At 40.2% G+C, this 19,971-nt stretch overlaps 1 protein-coding gene across 3 annotated transcripts in view; it reads left to right on the top strand.

The window, feature by feature from the left end:
- The window catches only part of rpap1 (RNA polymerase II associated protein 1), a 50,895-nt gene extending 43,982 nt beyond the window's left edge, over positions 1-6,913 (top strand). For all 3 annotated transcript variants that reach the window (XM_057860249.1, XM_057860247.1, XM_057860248.1), the window contains exons 24-27: positions 349-580; positions 669-845; positions 2,367-2,423; positions 6,454-6,913. In XM_057860249.1, the coding sequence (XP_057716232.1) occupies positions 349-580; positions 669-845; positions 2,367-2,423; positions 6,454-6,609 (622 nt within the window). In that variant the 3' untranslated portion in view covers positions 6,610-6,913. The remainder of the gene's footprint in view (positions 1-348; positions 581-668; positions 846-2,366; positions 2,424-6,453) is intronic.
- The last annotated feature ends 13,058 nt before the right edge of the window (positions 6,914-19,971 follow it).

The following is a 19,971-nucleotide window of genomic DNA, read 5'->3' as shown; positions in this document are numbered from 1 at the left end:
TGTGCTATATAAATAAATTTGCCTTGCCTTGCCTTGCCTATGTAAATTGGTGTGCTGGAAAACCCAGACCGGACTTTCAAAAAAACTGGATCGGGAGTCTGAATCGGAATTTTTCCGTGTCGGCCGATTCGATACGCATTTTTTTGGGCATATCGGCGGTCGATCCGATCCAAATATCGGATCGAGACAACCCTAATAGAATCTATACACAATCAAATGGATTTGTACTGTACTTTAACTCAACTAATGGCTTGCTACTTACTGTTCACTTTTTGGAGAATTCTGGTAAATAATCTCTTGGTAAAAGTGAAAATGATCTTGTGAAATCATTTTTTTTCTGGTGTGCAGGCCATCAAAATTGGAATCTTTAGATCTCACCATCCCACCTCCAGGTCTGGCCTCTTTTCAGGATTTGTATTGCGCACTTTTGGCTCAGTACGAGGCCGTGTCTTTCGGAGACCGTCTTTTCGGCTGCTGGATTCTGCTACCCCTGCAAAGGAAGTACAGCGCCACCATGAGGTTGGCTGTGTTTGGAGAACATGTGGGGATTCTGAGGTCATTGGGTGTGACCATAGAACAGGTGACCAGGTGTTTTTGTTTGTAATTTCCAGCATTTGATTGCTATTCAAGGTTTCTTTAATATGATTTTTGCATTTCTTCAATTGAAGCTTGGTATCCCCATGGAGAGCTTTACCTCTCCACCTGAAGGCTCCCTCCCTCTTGTGCGCCTCTACTTCCGCTCGCTTGTCACTGGAAGCGCCAAGCCTTCCTGGTGTCCTGTACTGTACGTGGTGGCTTTGGCTCATGTTAACGCTTTTGTCTTCTCTCAGGATGCTGCGGTGCAGGTACTTATTTCATGTCAAGAAAATTGCTAATTGCACAAAGTAGCAAATGTGTGAGTTTTTACCATTACCAGTGAACATGCGCTCGCACTAGGGCTGGGCGATATGGTCTTAAGTACGTATCACGATAAATTGAGCAGATTTACCTCGATAACAATAAATGGGGATAAATTCGCCCAAGCGAACTGTTATAAAATTTGAAAATTTGAATCAATGCATGGAATACAAATTAACCATTTCTCGTTAAATTTATTTACCAGCTTTCTATTTAACAATTGCACATGCAGTCTAAACATTAAGTATTAAAAAAAAATCTTGTAAACAATAAGAATTCTAGTGTGAACATTTATAACAGCTTGTATGACTTGAAAAATGCACAACATAAAAATCAATATGACGACTGTGCAAACATGTCATTCTAACACAAATGACTTGCAGCTTTAACAATACACTTCAGACAACTTATTGGTAATGGCTGCTGTGACATAATTATTCAACACAAGTGTTTATGTCAAGGTTTCAGTTTTTTTTTTCCCAGAACATTTTTTAATACATGCACCCCCCACACAGACATAACCAGATTAAAGCTGTATTGCTCTGATGCCAATGAAACATTTAAGATTGTATGATGGCAGAATAAAGCAAACACATACAGAAAAATAGCTGTGGCCGTTAAGCTGTCATATATAGGCTTCACTGTTGGATTATACTTTATGCTGAGTGCTTTACCATCATGAAAGCTTTCAGAGAAATCACACAGAGATACCAAATAACGCGACATAATGATTGCTACATGAAGTCCGTGCCCAGTCCACTCATTAATTTCAGCCGTTTTGACAAGGTTAGAGCCGCTATCCGACTCCATCACGTTCATTTGTACCGTTAGCCGCTAGCGTTAGCCTGTGGCTTGGCTACCAGAAGAAAGCACTGAAAGCATCCTCTCCTGAAATCGTGAGAACCAGGGAGGACAGCGGGTGAAAGCCCGTCCGGAACCCGCCAAGAGTTTACTTATTGTCGGGTGAAAGTTTGGCGAAGATCCCTTAAGCCCGACTCCATCACGTTTGCTTGTAGCGTTAGCCGCTAGCGTTAGCCTACCGGGCTTCTGTTTGTTTGGCTTCTTGAAAACCACGTGACTCCATACGTAAGCACACTGTCTGCTTTCTTAAAGGGGAATGAACAGAGCCGAACAACACAGAGTCAAATTAAAAAAGTTAAATTAAATTACCGAATTTACCGACATGGTCAAAATTACGTCGGTCATCATGAAGAAATTCAGTAAATTTTCGGTTTACCGCCCTGCTCTAGCTCGCACGTAAGATATTTTTTTATTTTGGAGAAATTAAAAAGTGCAAATTGTTCCCAAACTGAAAAAGCGTCTCTTGAAATGCAAAAATCAATCGGATTACATTTTATAGTTGTGAGTCTGCCGTTATTCACGCGAGTTGATAGTTTGTAAAAACACTTATGGCATGCAGAGCACCAGGACTGGAGCCTTTTGATCTTATTTTCCCTCATCCTTTCCAGGGGCATGCAGCAGCACGGCACAGCATGCTGAGGAAAATCTACTACATGACTGATGAGGTACTTTTTTTTTTTTTCTTCATGTAATTACACTTTTCATAGTCTTTTTTTGCTTGCAGACACAGTGGGAGATTTTTATTGATCGCGGCAAATTCTCTCATCAGCTATTGCATAATTGCGCTGTGTTTTTTCCTCACTCATCTCAATGATACAGTTTATTCCTTTGTAGAATGTTTTGCTTTCTCTTTCTTGCAACTGTCATTGTCTGGTATACGTTCGGTCAATTGTGTGTTGCCACACAATGCCTAAATATACGGTAAGCCTGAACGATATATGGTTTAAACATCGCCATCGCGATGTCCACGTGCGCGATAGTGCCATCGCAAGCACGTGCGATAGGTTTTTTTTTTTTTCATCCACATAAGCCTTGCTTTCTGCTCTGCACACAGCCTCACACGCTCCCTCTCCCAGCCCTTTGTTCCTTTCAGTCACTGCGGCACTTGCTTATTAAAGTTAACGATGGCTTTGATCTAGCCAAAGAAGCAGACTTCTCACAGGCATCTGTCAATCATCGTTTAACTTGTTAAACAGTTTCTGCAAGGAAGCCGCGCTGGAATGAATCCGTGTGTGTGTGTGGAGACGTTGGAGACATATACAGTAAATGCCAGAAGTGATCATGAGGAGTTTGAAATTTCTACATGTCACTCCAACGGTCACAGCTAAGGGAGATAAACAAGCATTTAATAAAGCCAAGCATGTATCTACTACAGTACTTTCTTCTTGTTCAAAAATGATTTGCTTGGACAGTTATGTTTAAAACTGATCATAATTATGACATTTGAAGTGCTTAAAAACCATTTATTTACATCCATTTTTTAAATCATTTGTGGGAAAAAGTGAGAAAAAAACATGTCTTATATGTATCTCTTTTCAATGCTAAATCTGAATACATTGAGCGCAAAAAACACACCAAAAAAAATGGGAGGGGGGGTGCTACTTTGCGGTTTTTCACTTATCGCGGCGGATTCTGGTCCGCATTAACCGCGAAAAACGAAGGATCACTGTACACTGTGGTGATGGTGAGTCATCCAAAGTCTTTCCAAACAGCTATTCAAGTCATCTAGTAAAAATTTCTTTAAAAAAAAAAAAAAAGAAAATTTTTTTTCAATATCGCAATATAATATCGCGATATATCGCAAACCCCCCAAAAATCGCAACAATAGTTTTTTCCAATATCGTTCAGGCCTAATATACGGCGGAACATTCAGGTGACTTGAAGTCCCGCTCTCAGACTCTCAATTTGGCCAAATTTCAAAATTGTCCGATATGCATGTGTGATACATCATTGGAAAGCTTAAAATCTCAATTTTCTGGGGGAAGAAACATTTTGAACAGGAGGGCATTTTAAATAAAAAAAAAAGAAATAAAAAAAAAAAGAAAAGAAAACCCTAACTGGTAAGGGTGTATCGGTACATGTATTTGTATTGAACCGTTTCAGTACGTGGTGCTCGGTTCGGAACGGAGGCATACCGAACGAGTTTCTGACGTAATGTAACCCTTACTTTTCGAGGCTGTGAGTCGATCGGGTTACAGTTTCTTTGTGTAGATTATATTTACTCCGTCTTCTCTACTATAATGAGGACCAACACGGTAGAACAGTATAACCCAGAAACGTCAACGGCGCGACAATATGGCCGCCGCGAGAACGCAGTGAAACGCGGGCGTTAAAGTCAATCAGCCAATGCACACCAGTCGCAGTGCGGCCGCGTGTCAGAGGCGTCCCAGAAGCGGCTCAACACGACGCACGCGAAAAGGACGACAGAGTTTATTATTTGACGCGAGACGCGACCCTCCTCCGTCAATACTACTACCGGTAGCTCGGATCGGGCAAACCGGAAGTCACTCGTGTAAAAATATGGTGGATCTGGTCGATTTTCAAACTAATATGCAATCGTAACCCACTTTTTGAGTCCATCAGATCTCTTGAGTGGTAGATCGGGGCACAGTTGGCTTGTCTTTGTTGATTTACTGCTGTCTTCTCTGCTATAATAATAACCAACACGGCTCCGTGTTCAATGCAAAACCCTCCTACCACAACAAAAAAAGTAGGAACTAATATTAACATAGGAACTAAAAAGTTACAACATAACATATACAATATAAATGAATACTACATCACATTTGTAAAATATAAACACATAATAAATAATAGCCCAGTTAAATAAAATAAATTGAAATGAGCTAAAACACCTGTAATTAAATAATAAGAATAATACACAGATCCTGCTTACACAATTAAATTTATTAATTTCTGTGTGGCGCTTTAACTAGTGAAAATCCACCAATAAAGCTTTTGAAAACCGTTCATAAGAAAAAAAATGATTCATTGAGGCATTTCATTTGGAAAATAACATGTTAAAATCTTTGTCATTGGGATTGCTTTTCTCTTTAGCACAAGACTTCTTTTTTCTTCTTTCTTTCAGAAAGCTGACCAATACGCGGGGTCTGAAAAGCAAATTGTTGTTGGATTATCTTTAAATACCTGCTAGTTTTTGAGAAGAATTTTAGCTTTGTATAGGCTAATGTTCCTATTGTTGAAAGCACAAAAGTGTGTAATAAACAACAAGCACATTTATATTTTGCATTTTGTTTTCTTACTGTACCGAAAATGAACCGAACCGTGACCTGAAAACCGAGGTACTTACCGAACCGAGATTTTTGTGTACCGTTACACCCCTACTAACTGGAGATGAGAACACGCGAGAGCAGAATTAAAGACGCCACTATTTTACGAGATATTATCGCTTATCTATCTTGTTTCGATCCAAAAACTCTGTGTAGCATGTATCACGGAGTGTCAAGACACAGATGTGAATGGCCACTGAAAATGGGTCGTCACTGGGTCTTTCAGCAAGACAATGACCCTAAACATATGGCCAAATCTACACAGAAATGGTTCACCAGACACAAAATCAAGCTCCTCCCATGGCCGTCTCAGTCCCCAGACCTTGTTTTGTTGGCAAAAGGGGGTTGTACAAAGTATTAACACCAGGGGTGCTAATAATTGTGACACACATTATTTGATGTCAAATAATTATTTCTTTATGTGGGATTTTTTTCCCCCACTGAATGAATGCACTTGTGTTGAAGGTTGGATTTTTCTTTTTTTTTTTTTTTCCATTAAGGTCCCATATTATTTGAATTAAAAAAAATTGTTAGAAGCCAAAAAACACATCTTAACCAGGGGTGCCAATAATTATGGAGGGCGCTGTATGTACTGTGCTGGCTTGACAGTTTACACACTAGTATTGGAAATCAGTTGACCATTTGCGGGGCATTGCTGCCACCTGCTGGTCAGAATATTTCGCTGCTTCTATTTTTTGTTACAGTAGTTTGGTTCATTCACTTACACATTGCAGTGTCTAGCGGTAGCATTGACAATCGTGAAAGCTTTCTGTTATGTTTCCGCCTTGGAAATATATGTCAGTAAGTATTTTATGTTTACTATAACATATGGATGTGCAACATGTGTTTACTTCTGTGGTGAAGGGTCATATGTACAGAACTTTATATGTTGTTGTGTTATATAAGCCTGCCAATGCTTTAGTAGCTCAAGCTAGTGTGCTATGTTATACATATAATAGTTGTGTATGTTTGTTGTATATTGAGTATTGAATATGTGTATTTTTCTGTTGTACTTTCACAAAAAAGACAAGTGTCTTCCCATAAAAGCAAGAAAAGACCAAGCCTTGTTGTTTATGGAAGTGCATTCATTCTTAGCTGGCTGTCGGGCAGTGCAGAAGTGAAACGCACTGTTTTGTTCATTGAAAAATGTGGTGAGATCAAAGGCAAATCTATGTCGAATCCACCACTAGTTTTTTTTTTTTTTTTTTTTTAAACCTCCAGGTGTTCAAAAACTCAGGTTAGACATTTAAAAAATGATACACAGTATTTATTATCGGTTATCCATATTGGTATCGGCTTTGAGGAGCAGTAAGTTATCGATATCGGTTTCAAAAAATGGATATCGTGCACCCCTATTTTTATGTGTATGTGCATCATTCCTTTTCTATTTTGTCTTAAAATGCAGGTTTTAAAGAAGCACTTGCTGCTCTTCCACCAGCCTAAACAGGGTTCCCAGTTTGGCTTTGAAATGTACAGTCAGTTGCCTCCTGTAAGAGCAAAGCATTTAGAGAGGGTCGTGGGCCTGCAGAATGCTGTCAGCTGTAATCAGGAGGAGAGGTGAAAAGGATACAGAGGACCGGATGTCACCCTTCCCCTATACAATCACCCCTAAATCTAAGACGACCTCAAATCAAGGATGGACTTTGAGGCACAGTGTTGTGCTTTTGTCACAGTTATATGGACATGACAGAAAATTATGTGAATCGTTATGAAGAATTTGCTGGATCATACAAAATCATGGATGACTTTTGGCGATTCAGGAGAAGACTACAAAGTACACTTTTATACTCCTTTGTCATTAACTGTTGTTGTTATTGTTATAGAACACACTGCATCCCAACAGAATACAAAACCATGATAGTTCAGTCTTATGTCTTTTTTTTATGACAGAAGCTGTAATTTTATCTCGAGTTTTGACATGTTTGTTAGAGTAACGGATTCTCCCCTTTGTTTTGGAAATCTGATTGGAATGTATTAGGCTCGAGCGTTTACGTCACAGCAGCACGGGATCATGCGAGATTTGCGACAACCCAGCCATTTCGGAAGCACGTCTGCATCACGGGACATTTAAACTTAACGGCAAATACAATTCAATTACGAGTGCCAAAGATGGAAAAAAGTAAGGAAAACTTGCCAGTTCGATACAGAGACAAATTTGTTACCACGGCGAAGGACAGATATGTGAGCAATTTTAAGGATGTGAACAATGTTGACCCTTACGAGCAAGCCGAACACAAATGACAAGCTTCCACCACTACGCGAAACTGACATCGTGCTGTATTTAGTGTTTGGTGTAAGTTACTACACTCATCAGCAATTCCAAAACTACAAATCGCTACAAAGCTACGAACAGTTTTGCTGCGGATGGGTGCAGGATCTGCACATTATGACCATAGCAAACGGCAACAGCATCTTTCTAGCAAAGGTAGGCAATGTGTGTTTACATTAGTCTGTGACCACGGATGTACAATTTTTTCGTTGCAGAAAATGTAGCCTGTGTACAAATTCTTTGCCACTCTCTCACGTCAAAATATTACAGCTTTTTCATTTAGCAACGATAGGAATGATGTCTTACGAAGACAATGCACATGTATGCATGCTAGTTGTTTAGCTGTAGCTATAGCTAACAACAGGCCGACTTAGGGCATAAAGTCACCGAAATTTGCATAAACAAACGAAATTAACTTACCGGAGTGGAAGTGCATAGAGCAAACTCTGTGTGTAACTGGAGAATCAAACGTTATGCCCTTCCTTCTGATCGAGGCCACCCATGCCATTCTTCGACGTTTGGTAAGTTCAGATATGACCTTTCCCTCGCCTTTTCTACATGTAGGGATCCGGAAGAAACTCAATGGTGTTCCGTCGAGCTGTACATTCTCCTTTCTATTCGATCGGTTGTTGCAATTCTTTACCGCACAATAATTTCCAACCATTTTTAAAGAGCGACCTGTGTTGAAATGCCTCACTGTTTATGTTTACCGCTTCCATAATGGCGATAGCGGCGGAAACCTCGCGAGTGCCACATCATACGCTCGAGCCTAATTGTGGTTGTCTTCAACCATGCATTTCTGGTCGACGTGCGGTTTTGTAGTGTAAATCAAGACGTTGCAGTCATACGCAACAGATTTACACTGACAGCCATCTCATGAAATCTTTGATGCGAACATTGTCATTTTAATAGTTAAAGACCCCTGACGAGCAACCACCCAGGCAGTGCAATACAGTGCTGTGCATGAACACGTTCATATTTTGGGCGAACGTGAACTAAAAGCGTCATATTTTTGTCTCCTGAACGTGACTGAATGCGCTAATTCTAGCGGTTGTGAGTGGCGTGCATAACCTCATTTATTGTCAAGTACTGGTGTTGTGTAGCAAAGAACATACACGACTAATGTGGTATATATGATTTTTCTTTAATGCACCGTAATTCGCGCACATCTCACTAGATATAATAGAACAGTGATTTCCCTCATCCCCCCAAGTCTCATCCCATTGGTTATGTTGATAGCCCAGTGTAGTTGAAGGATTAGCAAGTGCAAAAACACCTGACTGGGGCCGCGACGTGAACACTCCTTCAGTGGCCCCCAAACATAACCGTCCTTCGAGCCGGATACGAACCAGCGACCGAAGGAAAAAAGGGAAGCCGATCGCAAGCTACAGATCAGCTGGTTCGGGAAGAGGCTGCAGCACATCTCAAAGCCAGTCTACCGAGGGGTGACACTTGACAGGTCTCTCACCTACAGGGAACACATCACAAAGCCAAAGTGCCATCGAGTAACAACATTCTCAGGAAGCTTACCAACACAAAGTGGGGTGCTGATGCCAAGACAGTACGTACAAAAGCGGTGGCTTTATGCTTCTCTGCAGCGAAGCACGCATGACCTGTCTGGTGTAGATCAGCCCATGCAACCAAGGCTGATGCAGCGCTAAACTCTGCTTGCCGTGCTGTTATTGGCCGCTTGAAGCCTACAAAGGTTGATGACCTATACCTACTTTGTGGGATTGCTCCACCAAGCATCAGCAGGATGGTTGCATCCCAGAAGGAAAAGCTGAGACAAGAAACTGACACTTACTACCAACTCTACAATCATAAGCAAACAGTCAAAAGGCTAAAGCAGGGGTCCCCAAACTATGGCGCGCGGGCCGGCCGGCCTCCACATTTGGTCCGGCCCCCTGAACAATACCAGAGAGCATTTTGAATTTTTTTTTCTCAATAGTGTTATTTATTTCCTGGCCTTTTTCTGTGAAGAACTCAGGGAGGGTTATTATCTATTTAATTAATAGTGTTATTTTTATTTATTATTATTAGGGCTGTCAAAATTATCGCGTTAACGGGCGGTAATTAATTTTTTAAATTAATCATGTTAAAATATTTGACGCAATTAACGCACATGCCCCGCTCAAACAGATGAAGATGACACAACAGTGCAATGCCAACTTGTTGTGTTTTTTGGAGTTTTGTCGCCCTCTGCTGGAGCATTGTGTAATTATTGACATCAACAATGCGAGCTACTAGTTTATTTTTTGATTGAAAATTTTACAAATTTTATTAAAACGAAAACATTAAGAGGGGTTTTAATATAAAATTTCTATAACTTGTACGAACATTTATCTTTTAAAAAGTACAAGTCTTTCTATCCATGGATCGCTTTAAGAGAATGTTAATAATGTTAATGCCATCTTGTTGATTTATTGTTATAATAAACAAATATAGTACTTATGTGCCGTATGTTGAATGTATATATCCATCTTGTGTCTTATCTTTCCATTCCAACAGTAATTTACAGAAAAATATGGCATATTTTATCGATGGGTTGAATTGTGATTAGTTACGATTAATTAAATTAATTAGTTTTTAAGCTGTAATTAAGTCGATTAAAATTTTTAATCGTTTGACAGCCCTAATTATTATTATATTATTATTTTTATTTCATTTACTTTTGTTCCGTGAAGAATCCCGAAAGGGATATTTGATTGTGGCTTTCTGAAAAACAATTTTTTACATTTAGGCACTCCTGCAATCGTCACACTTTTTCTGTTACAAACTGACCCCGGCCCCACATCAGAGAAGGGAAAGGTTATGTGGTCCTCACAGGAAAAAGTTTGGGGACCCCTGGGCTAAAGTATAGGCACAGCTTCCTGCACTCTGTTCAGGCTCTGGACAGAAATCCGGACAAGCATCATGTCGCTCTGTGGACCGAACATCTTGCCCAAGCCCGACACACAGTCTCTTCTACAAGGCCATGCGAATCTTTTCCATATGGTGCTAGTGAAGCATGGCCACTCTGGTCTTGCCGTAACCGATTGAGAACTGCTGTCGGCCGATGCAAAACAGACCTGACAAAGTGGGGGTTTAATGAGAATGGCGACATCGCTTGTCTGTGTGGAGAGGATCAGAACCTGCAACATCTCCTTATCTGCCCACTCCTTCCGACATCTTGCACCCAAGAGGACCTACAGTGCTGGCCAAAAGTATTAGCACCCCTGCAAATCTGTCAGATAATGCTCAATTTCTCCCAGAAAATGATTGCAATTACAAATGCTTTGGTAGTAATATCTTCATTTATTTTGCATGCAATGAAGAAACACCAACGAGAATGGAAAAAAAATAGATAAATCATTATAATTTTACTTAAAACTCCAAAAATGGGCCGGACAAAAGTATTGGCACCCGTTGAAAAATCATGTGCTGCTTCTCTAATTTGTGAAATTAACTGCACCTATTACTTACCTGTGGCACATAACAGGTGGTGGCAATAACTAAATCACACGTGCAGTCAGTTAAAATGGATTAAAGTTGACTCAACCTCTGTCCTGTGTCCTTGTGTGTACCACATCGAGCATGGAGAAAAGAAAGAATACCAAAGAACTGTCTGAGGACTTGAGAAGCAAAATTGTGAGGAAGCATGGGCAATCTCAAGGCTACAAGTCCATCTCCAAAGACCTGAATTTTCCTGTGTCTGTCGTGCGCAATGTCATCAATAAGTGTAAAGCCCATGGCACTGTGGCTAACCTCCCTAGATGTAGACGGAAAAGAAAAATTGGGGGATTTCAATGAAAGATTTTGCAGATGGTGGATGAAGAACCTCAACTAACATCCAAACAATTTGAAGCTGTCCCGCAGTCCGAGGGTAAAGCAGTGTCAACCCGTACTATACGTCGGTGTCTGAATGAAAAGGGACTCCATGGTAGGATAGATACGAAAGACCCCACTTCTGTGACCCAGAGACATACATTAGCCAGGTTGGAGTTTGCCAAAACTTACCTGAGAAAGCCAAAAACGTTTTGGAAGAGTGTTCTCTGGTCAGATAAGACAAAAGTATAGCTTTTTGAGAAAAGGCATCAACATAGTTTACAGGGGAAAAAATGAGGCCTTCCAAGAAAAGAACACGGTCTCCACAGTCAAACATGGTGGAGGTTCCCTGATGTTTTGGGGTTGTTTCGCAGCCTCTGGCACTGGACTGCTTGAGCGTGTGCATGGCATTATGAAGTCTGAAGACTACCAACAAATTTTGCAGCATAATGTAGGACCCAGTGTGAGAAAGCTGGGTCTCCCTCAGAGGTCATGGGTCTTCCAGCAGGACAATGAACCAAAAACACACTTCAAAAAGCACTAGAAAATGATTTGAGAGAAAACACTGGAGACTTCTAAAGTGGCCAGCAATGAGTCCAGACTTAAATCCCTTAGAACACCTGTGGAGAGATCTGAAAATGGCAGTTTGGAGAAGGCACCCTTCAAATCTCAGAGACCTGGAGCAGTTGGCCAAAGAAGAATGTTCTAAAATTCCAGCAGAGCATTGTAAGAAATTGATGGATACTTGAAGCGGTTGTTCGCAGTTATTTTGTCTAAAGCTTGTACTACCAAATATTAGGCTGAGGGTGCCAATACTTTTGTCTGCCCCATTTAAAAAAAAAAAAAAAATTAAGGTGAAAGAGGAGTTAACAACGCAAAGTTTAAAACTTAGAACACATCAGTGCTATATGAATGGGATACGATATGCGGTGCCCTGACTGCCGTGAGTACTACATCCAGTTTTCATTGGGTGGACAGAGTGTGTCCGTGGGTGGGCACTGCCCATCCCTGCCACCCAAGAGGACTGGGAGAATGTGTTATGGCCTGGACGTGTACTTTCCTCAGCAGGGGGACACGTCTGGCAGTGCAGGATTTGAGTCCCTGGCGGTGCATTGTGTTACTGATAGTAGCCTTTGTTACTGTGGTCCCAGCTCTCTGTAGGTCATTCACTAGGTCCCCCCATATGATTCTGGGATTTTTGCTCACCGTTCTTGTTATCATTTGGACGCCATGGGGTGAGGAGGGAGTTCAAAGTCCGTGTTGCCCAACGACAGCCCCAAAACATCACTGCTCTAGAGGAGATCTGCATGGAGGAATGGGCCAAAATACCAGCAACAGTGTGTGAAAAGCTTGTGAAGAGTTACAGACAACGTTTGGCCTCTGTTATTGCCAACAAAGGGTAAATAACAAAGTATTGAGATGAAATTTTGGTATTGACCAAATACTTATTTTCCACCAAGATTTGCAAATAAATTCTTTAAAAATAAAACAATGTGATTTTCTGTTTTTCCCCCCCACATTGTCTCTCATAGTTGAGGTTTACCCATGTTGACAATTACAGGCCTATTTTTTTTAAGTGGGAGAACTTGCACAATTAGTGGTTGACTAAATACTTATTTGCCCCACTGTATTGTTCCCATAACAAAAAGTGGAGGAATTTCAGTGACCAAAGATAAGGTAGTCATAACACGCTCTAAAAATCAGCTCTGTCGCAAAGACAGAACATTCCATCTGCTGACATATGTGAATGCTGTCGAGTCTTGATTAAATCTGTAACAAATTTTGTAAAATGGAACTGCTTAACTGGTCACTAAGTACTTTGACAGGATTTGTAAAAAAAAAAAAAAAAAAAAAAAAAAAAAACTATACTGGTACCACAATGTGAAATGCCTACTCTATCATGCAATGATGTGCTTCCTTTGGCTTAATGGGGACAGGATTTAATAAGCCCAGGCTTCTCCCGTCAGCCCTTGTCTTTTCTTCGGGATTCTTCGGGTTAATCTTATCACAATGCTATCTTGTAACTGTCAATGAAACCGATGATGATGACAGTAAACAATTCCCAATAGCTTGCAGCAATTATTGGGGAAAAGAACTATGTAAGTTATTTTTTTTTTGTCCATGAACTTAAGTACAAAATGTTGAATTATGAACTGAACATTTCATTTTAACATTTGTGAACTGCAATTTGAATTAGTCCATGTAGAAAATGAACTTTCCCAACACTGGTGTAATATCAAAGCAAGCGAATGGATGGAGGGTCATACTTTTTAATAAATATACCAGTCATTAGTTTTTCCTCTCCTCCCAATTTGATTCCAATTTATGGTCATGAGTTAGGTAAACTAAGGTAATTACCAGTTTGCCCTCACAGTGTAATTTCAGGATTTTAATAACTTGAACCAGGAGCGGACTGTTAATCTGTAGCTTCTGGAGGATCATAGAACGGCTCTGGACGGGCCACCATAAATACATCACTGTTTTTATCCCCCCATCCTCTATGATTATCTACAGTTCGTATCCAATCCGACAGGTGGCAGCAATGCGCCTGGCTGTTAACCGCCAATCTGATAGGAGGAGAACGAAGAAGAAGTGGGCCATTGCCGCAAGGCGCCGTGACTCTGAAAGACTTGCTGTGGCCCACGAAGGGGCAGGATAGAGCGATAAGAGCTTTGGCGGACTTTCTAGTTGCCACCGGGCTGAGATGGAATGAAGAGGGTTACCTGCTAGGTATATTGGCAATTGTTGTCCACCAGGTAGCTACAATTTAAATGAAATAAATGGCAATTAAAGGGCTAGTGCCAGCTTTTCAATGTCCCCGTTTGCAGTCGTGTTAGTTACAGCAGTGTTTTTCAACCTTTTTTGACTCACGGCACGTTTTTACATTGCAAAAAATCTCGCGGCACACCACAAACCAAAAATTATCCAAAATTATTTTCTGTACAGTATATTTAATTATAAAATAATTTCTCTGTATGTATACTTACTCAGTGTGAAACTTGAGCCTGTTTAGATGAACGCAAAGTCGATATCCTTATTCTTCAACAGCTCTCAGTCTCTGTTTTTATTTAATTTTTTTAAATAGCAGTTAGGCTTGAAAAAGCTCGGAATTATCAGACAGGGGGACTTGAGCAATGTCTTTAACCACATCAGGGCCGAGCATCTCGCAGACAATGGCTTTGCAGGCGGGCAGTAATAATTTCTCTGTCGTGGTGTGGGACTTTTTGGATTTGGCAACAAGGTGACTGCCTTTCAGTGCTTTCTCATTTACCTTCGTAGTTTTTATCAAAAAAGTTGCCTGTTTCTCTGTGTTTTCACAAAGGCGAACAAAATAGTCCATCGATTAGTTTTGAAGTGACGGGTGTTTAGTCTGGAGATGACGTTTAGGAGAGCTGCTCGTGTCGCGTTCAAGAGCTGCTCGGATTTCTAGCCGTCAGCCATTTTGCTGTCGTTGACAATGCGTTGGAATAAAACAAAGGAGGAGGATTGACGACGTGACATATGGATAAAATAGAAAGGACACTTTCGAGTATATCGACACATGACGAGTCCAACCAAATAATGTGCAGTACACGTGCTGGGGTCCACATTGTCGCGGACAGGAAGGTCGTTGATGGCTAGAAATCCGAGCAGTTTTTGAACGCGACACGACCGAGAACTTTCTACTCCTTCCTACTGCAACTCTGCCCGTGGACGTAAAAACAATATTGTAATAGCCCCGAATGGGGAAATAGAAAGGAGAGGAGTCGGTGATGACTTTCCCACTTTATTGTGGCAACAACTGAAAATAATAAAATAACAGCGGCATCCGCAACATGCGACCGCTAACTTCGCTCTCATGCCGTTCTCCCTCCCTCCTAGCTTGCTTCCCGTTACGTCACCACTCTGCAGTCTGATGGCCCCTTCAAGGCCTCGCACGGTTACGGACATTACAAAATTTATATATATAAATGCGACATTAGATAGTTTCTCGCGGCACACCTGACGATCTCTCACAGCACACTAGGTTGAAAACACGGTTGAAAAACACTGAGTTACAGTATGCTGTAAAACAACGTATGCACACGCAGCAGCAATATTAGTTCAGAAGAAATATAACAAAATTAGGGCTGTCAAACGATTAAAATTTTTAATCGAGTTAATTACATCTTAAAGATTAATTAATCGCAATTAAACGCAATTCAAACCATCTATAAAATACGCCATATTTTTCTGTAAATTATTGTTGGAATGGAAAAATAAGACACAAGATGGATATATACATTCAATATAAGGTACATAGGGACTGTATTTGTTTATTATAACAATAAATCAACAAGCAACATTAACATATGTTAATATGTTAATAACATTATTAACATTCTGTTTAAGCGATCCATGGATAGAAAGACGTAGTTCTTAAAAGATAAATGTTAGTACAAGTTATAGAAATTTTATATTAAAACCCCTCTTAATGTTTTCGTTTTAATAAAATTTGTAAAAATTTAAATTAAAAAAAAAAACTAGTAGCCCGCCATTGTTGATGTCAATAATTTCTTACACAATGCTCATGGGTGCTGAAGCCTATAAAATCAGTCGCACCCAAGCGCAAGCACAGGGCGGCAAAACTCCACAAAACACAATTAACGTGGGCATTTCACTCTACTGTCATTTAAATCTGTCTGAGCGGGGCATGTACGTTAATTGCGTCAAATATTTTAACGTGATTAATTTAAAAAATTAATTACCGCCCATTAAAATATTAATAAAATGAATGGTTTCACTTTAAAGTTTAGGTAGTTAAATTGATATGATATATATTTTTAATCATTTATATATCGTTTTGTTTTCTGGTTAATACTTTCCAATGAAGGTTATGTATACAGGATTTGTCTTGAAATGTTTATTGTATTTTCATTGAAATGTATTATTTGTGTGGCAAGATTAATTATGGCATAAACAATGAAGTCATTTTATAGACACAGGGGATTGATGTTATTATAATCAATTGGATACATAAAACTTGCTTTAATAAAAATAAATTCTTTCATTTGTTTATTCAGGTTGATTATAGAGCTAGGGCAGAAGATGAATCCAACTCCAGTTCAGCCTTGCAGTACTTTGAGCGCCCCAACTAGACAAATTTTCTTCATTTTTCTCTCAAAGTGCACGAAATTGATGCATTTTACAATAAAATGTTATGAAAAATTCTCCTGGGGGGGCATGCCCCCGGACACTCCTAGAGGGTCTGTGTTTCCCTTTATACAGCCATTCTTTTGGGCTGGGTTGAGTCAAAGTCCATGGCTGCTTTTTAGTCCCAGTCCGCCCCTGACTTGAACTAAATAATGATTTTGAAAGCCCAGACCTTGATTGTTTGCTGAACGCATACATGTAATAGAACTACATGCGGACTCATTTGATAAAAAAGGGGAAAAAAATCATTTTTTTTGCATAGATTATATTGATAGGTGTCCAGGGGTCGCGTTAACCGAATATTTTCCGTCGTTGACCGGTTTTTTAAAACGGTGACGGAAAAAACTGAAGTCCATCCGTCATTTTGACAGGTTCCAATTCACACCCCAGACCACAGGGTGGCGAGTGAGTATATTAATTAGCTATTGTCTCTCTTGATGCATGACGTCGTTGGCCTTACTCGGAAAAATGTCAAGGCAACTGAGTGTTTGCCTGGCACGGCCAGACTGTTCTGCCTGTATTTTTCAAACACTGGGAGATAAGTCTGGGACACAGCCTCTCGAGTAGGTACAAAATCAATCGACAAATCAGATTTGTTTATTTGCGTGACGTGTTCTTCACGAGCAACGTCACTCTTGCGCGCCGAAAGTCGTCTCTACTATAACACGGATGGCGAACGGGAGAGCCGAGAATATGTTCCAATCTGCGGTAAATTCAGTTTTAAATGAGCTAAAACACATCGACACGAGTCATTGATAACAGTCTGCCTCGCGCTAGCCATGTTGAATAAACTCTGTTCTTCTCGTATGTTTACTTCCGCGCGCAAGTCCCTCGTCCTGCCCTCGTCGCTTTGCTAACGGCACGTCTGCCCGTCGCTGATTGGTGCACTCCGCTGTCTGTTTGCCTCTTGTTAAGCTTGTTCGGACAGAATATTAATTAAAAATGAATGAAAACTAAATACCATTGAATATGTCATTATTATCATTTTAAAAATGTAAGTGACGGGTAAAAATAGATTATGACCGGATTTTTATGACCCTGTCAGTCAAAATGACAGACAACGAAAAAGTCTAGTGCAACCTCTGTAGGTGTCCAATTTAATACATTTTCTTTCAAGATTTTAATTTGCCAGTTTCATAAAGTTGGGCAAACTTTTTTAGGGGACTGTTTGTGCATGACCATTCCGCCATGCACACACACACTTTTTTTTTTCTTCCCAATATCGCTAATGTGGTGATTAAATAGATGTATTTATCCCATCAGGGAAATTAGATTTGATAGGTACTGTGGAAATACGTTTTAAAACTAATCCAGATGACTCAGTGTTTCTTATAATGAGTGAAGTGGAGGAAGAAAAGTGGACAAATTAAGGTTATGAAGACAATCTTTTCACTTAGCGGAAGTCCCAATGATTGTCCCCACACCGCAAAAACACCTCCTCCTGCCCTTGTTTTATTAATACAATTTGGTGATGCTCGTAAAATAACTCATCCTATTCCCGATGGCTTGTTGGGGGTGACTCGGATGGGCTGGAGGACCGCACTGGGTCCTGGGGTGTGGATAGTGTTCAATTGGCTTGCGTGGCCATGCGTGTTCCCCTATGTGTTGGCGGGGGCAGTTTCACGCTCTGCATTACTAACACACGTGTTGGAGTGGGAACACACACAAGTCTGGGTGCCACTAGACACACGGAAAGCAATAAGTAGGATAGTGACTCAATACTCACGTGATTTGTTGTAATACTGGGTTCCCCTTGACACAATGACAACATTGTTTGCCTACTCACCTTACCCAATTTCACTCTGATCTGACCTATCTTCCCTCTTCTCATCCTTTGGTTTCTACATAGGTATCCTTTCCCCACAGGGCAGTATTGAATGCTTATGACAGATGTCAGTTAGTGTCATCCGACAAATTATCATCAGTTTCATTAATTAATGCTCATGACGGTGTCATGTCATAGTTATGGCAGTCTTATGAACCCACTGTCAAATAAATTTTTACCGCGTAGTCATATCGAGATAGCAACGCGACTTACATTGAGTAGCCTATACAGTGGGGCAAATAAGTATTTTAGTCAACCACTAATTGTGCATGTTCTCCCACTTGAAAATATTAGAGGCCTGTAATTGTCAACATGGGTAAACCTCAACCATGAGAGACAGAATGTGGAAAAAAAAAACAGAAAATGACATTGTTTGATTTTTAAAGAATTTATTTGCAAATCTTGGTGGAAAATAAGTATTTGGTCAATACCAAAAGTTCATCTCAATACTTTGTTATTTACCCTTTGTTGGCAATAACGGAGGCCAAACGTTGTCTGTAACTCTTTACAAGCTTTTCACACACTGTTGCTGGTATTTTGGCCCATTCCTCCCTGCAGATCTCCTCTAGAGCAGTGATGTTTTGGGGCTGTCGTTGGGCAACACGGACTTTCAACTCCCTCCTCACACCGTGGCGTCAAAATGATAACAAGAACGGTGAGCAAAAATCCCAGAACCACACGGGGGGACCTAGTGAATGACCTCCAGAGAGCTGGGAACACAATGTGCTGCCAGGGACTCAAATCTAGCACTGCCAGACGTGTGCCCCTGCTGAAGAAAGTACACGTCCAGGTCCGTCTGCGGTTCGCTAGAGAGCATTTGGATGATCCAGAAGAGGACTGGGAGAATGTGTTATGGCCTGGACGTGTACTTTCTGCTGCATGTAATAAATATTTTTTGTTTGTAAGATGATTACGTTGAAAGTTTGCACTTAAATTACTTACCTCTTTTGTTCAAAACACCAGGAAATACAGTAATTGAATGACTGCACTTTATTGTTGTCTGTCACTGGAGTTTTATTTTATTATCAATCCCATCCAACAAAATGACGGTCATAAAGTAAGCCTTATTTTTTTTAGAAAAAATAAAACATAACATTGGTATGAAATTTTGTTTAATTTTGCCATTAGAATTGTGGTCTTTTTTATATGTTTAAAATACTGTACGAACACACACAACAAATGTTTACTATCTTATCGTTTTCACTCTGTATCGAACCGTATCGTTCTTAAACTGTATCAAATCGTATCGAATCACTTGGCCTTAAAAATGTATCTTTTTTAAAATTGAATCGTAACCTGTGTATCTAGATACATATCGAATCGGCTTCATGTCAGAGATTCCCAACCCTAGTAGAAAGGTATTTTAAATTACACTAAAATTTCATTAAAGTACTGTTAAAACCAGCTTTTGGCAACTGGTTCCGAAGCGTTTTGGGGATCGCTGCAAGGACAAATGAAGTGTGAAATGATGAAAGAATAAAAAGTAGTGGAAGAAAAACAATTGAATTGAATTGGATCCTACTAACTAAAACATAACTAAAAAGCCATGGCTTGTTTGTTTTAACTTCAATGTTCATCCAGCCAAACATTGTATTTAAAACTGCATGCTGGAAAAGCTGCTCTGGGAGTTGGAATGCGATGAAATCAAATGATGCCAGCAAATGTGGTGTTGAAAGGAATTCGGTAACATGGCATGGCATGACTCTTTCTTAACTCAATCCAAGTCAGCCCTTAGATCATTCGGAGGCTCTGAACTTGCTGAATAAAAGATATTTCTCAGTAATTTTGGTTTGTTTTAGGGCAGGGCCGGCCCAGGCCATTTGAGGGCCCTAAGCAAAAAAATGCAAAGGGGC

This window comes from Corythoichthys intestinalis, chromosome 15 (assembly GCF_030265065.1).
Source record: "Corythoichthys intestinalis isolate RoL2023-P3 chromosome 15, ASM3026506v1, whole genome shotgun sequence".
Classification (NCBI taxonomy): Eukaryota; Metazoa; Chordata; class Actinopteri; order Syngnathiformes; family Syngnathidae; genus Corythoichthys; species Corythoichthys intestinalis.
Note: the sequence above shows the minus strand (reverse complement) of the source record. Positions and strands in the feature narration are given on the sequence as shown.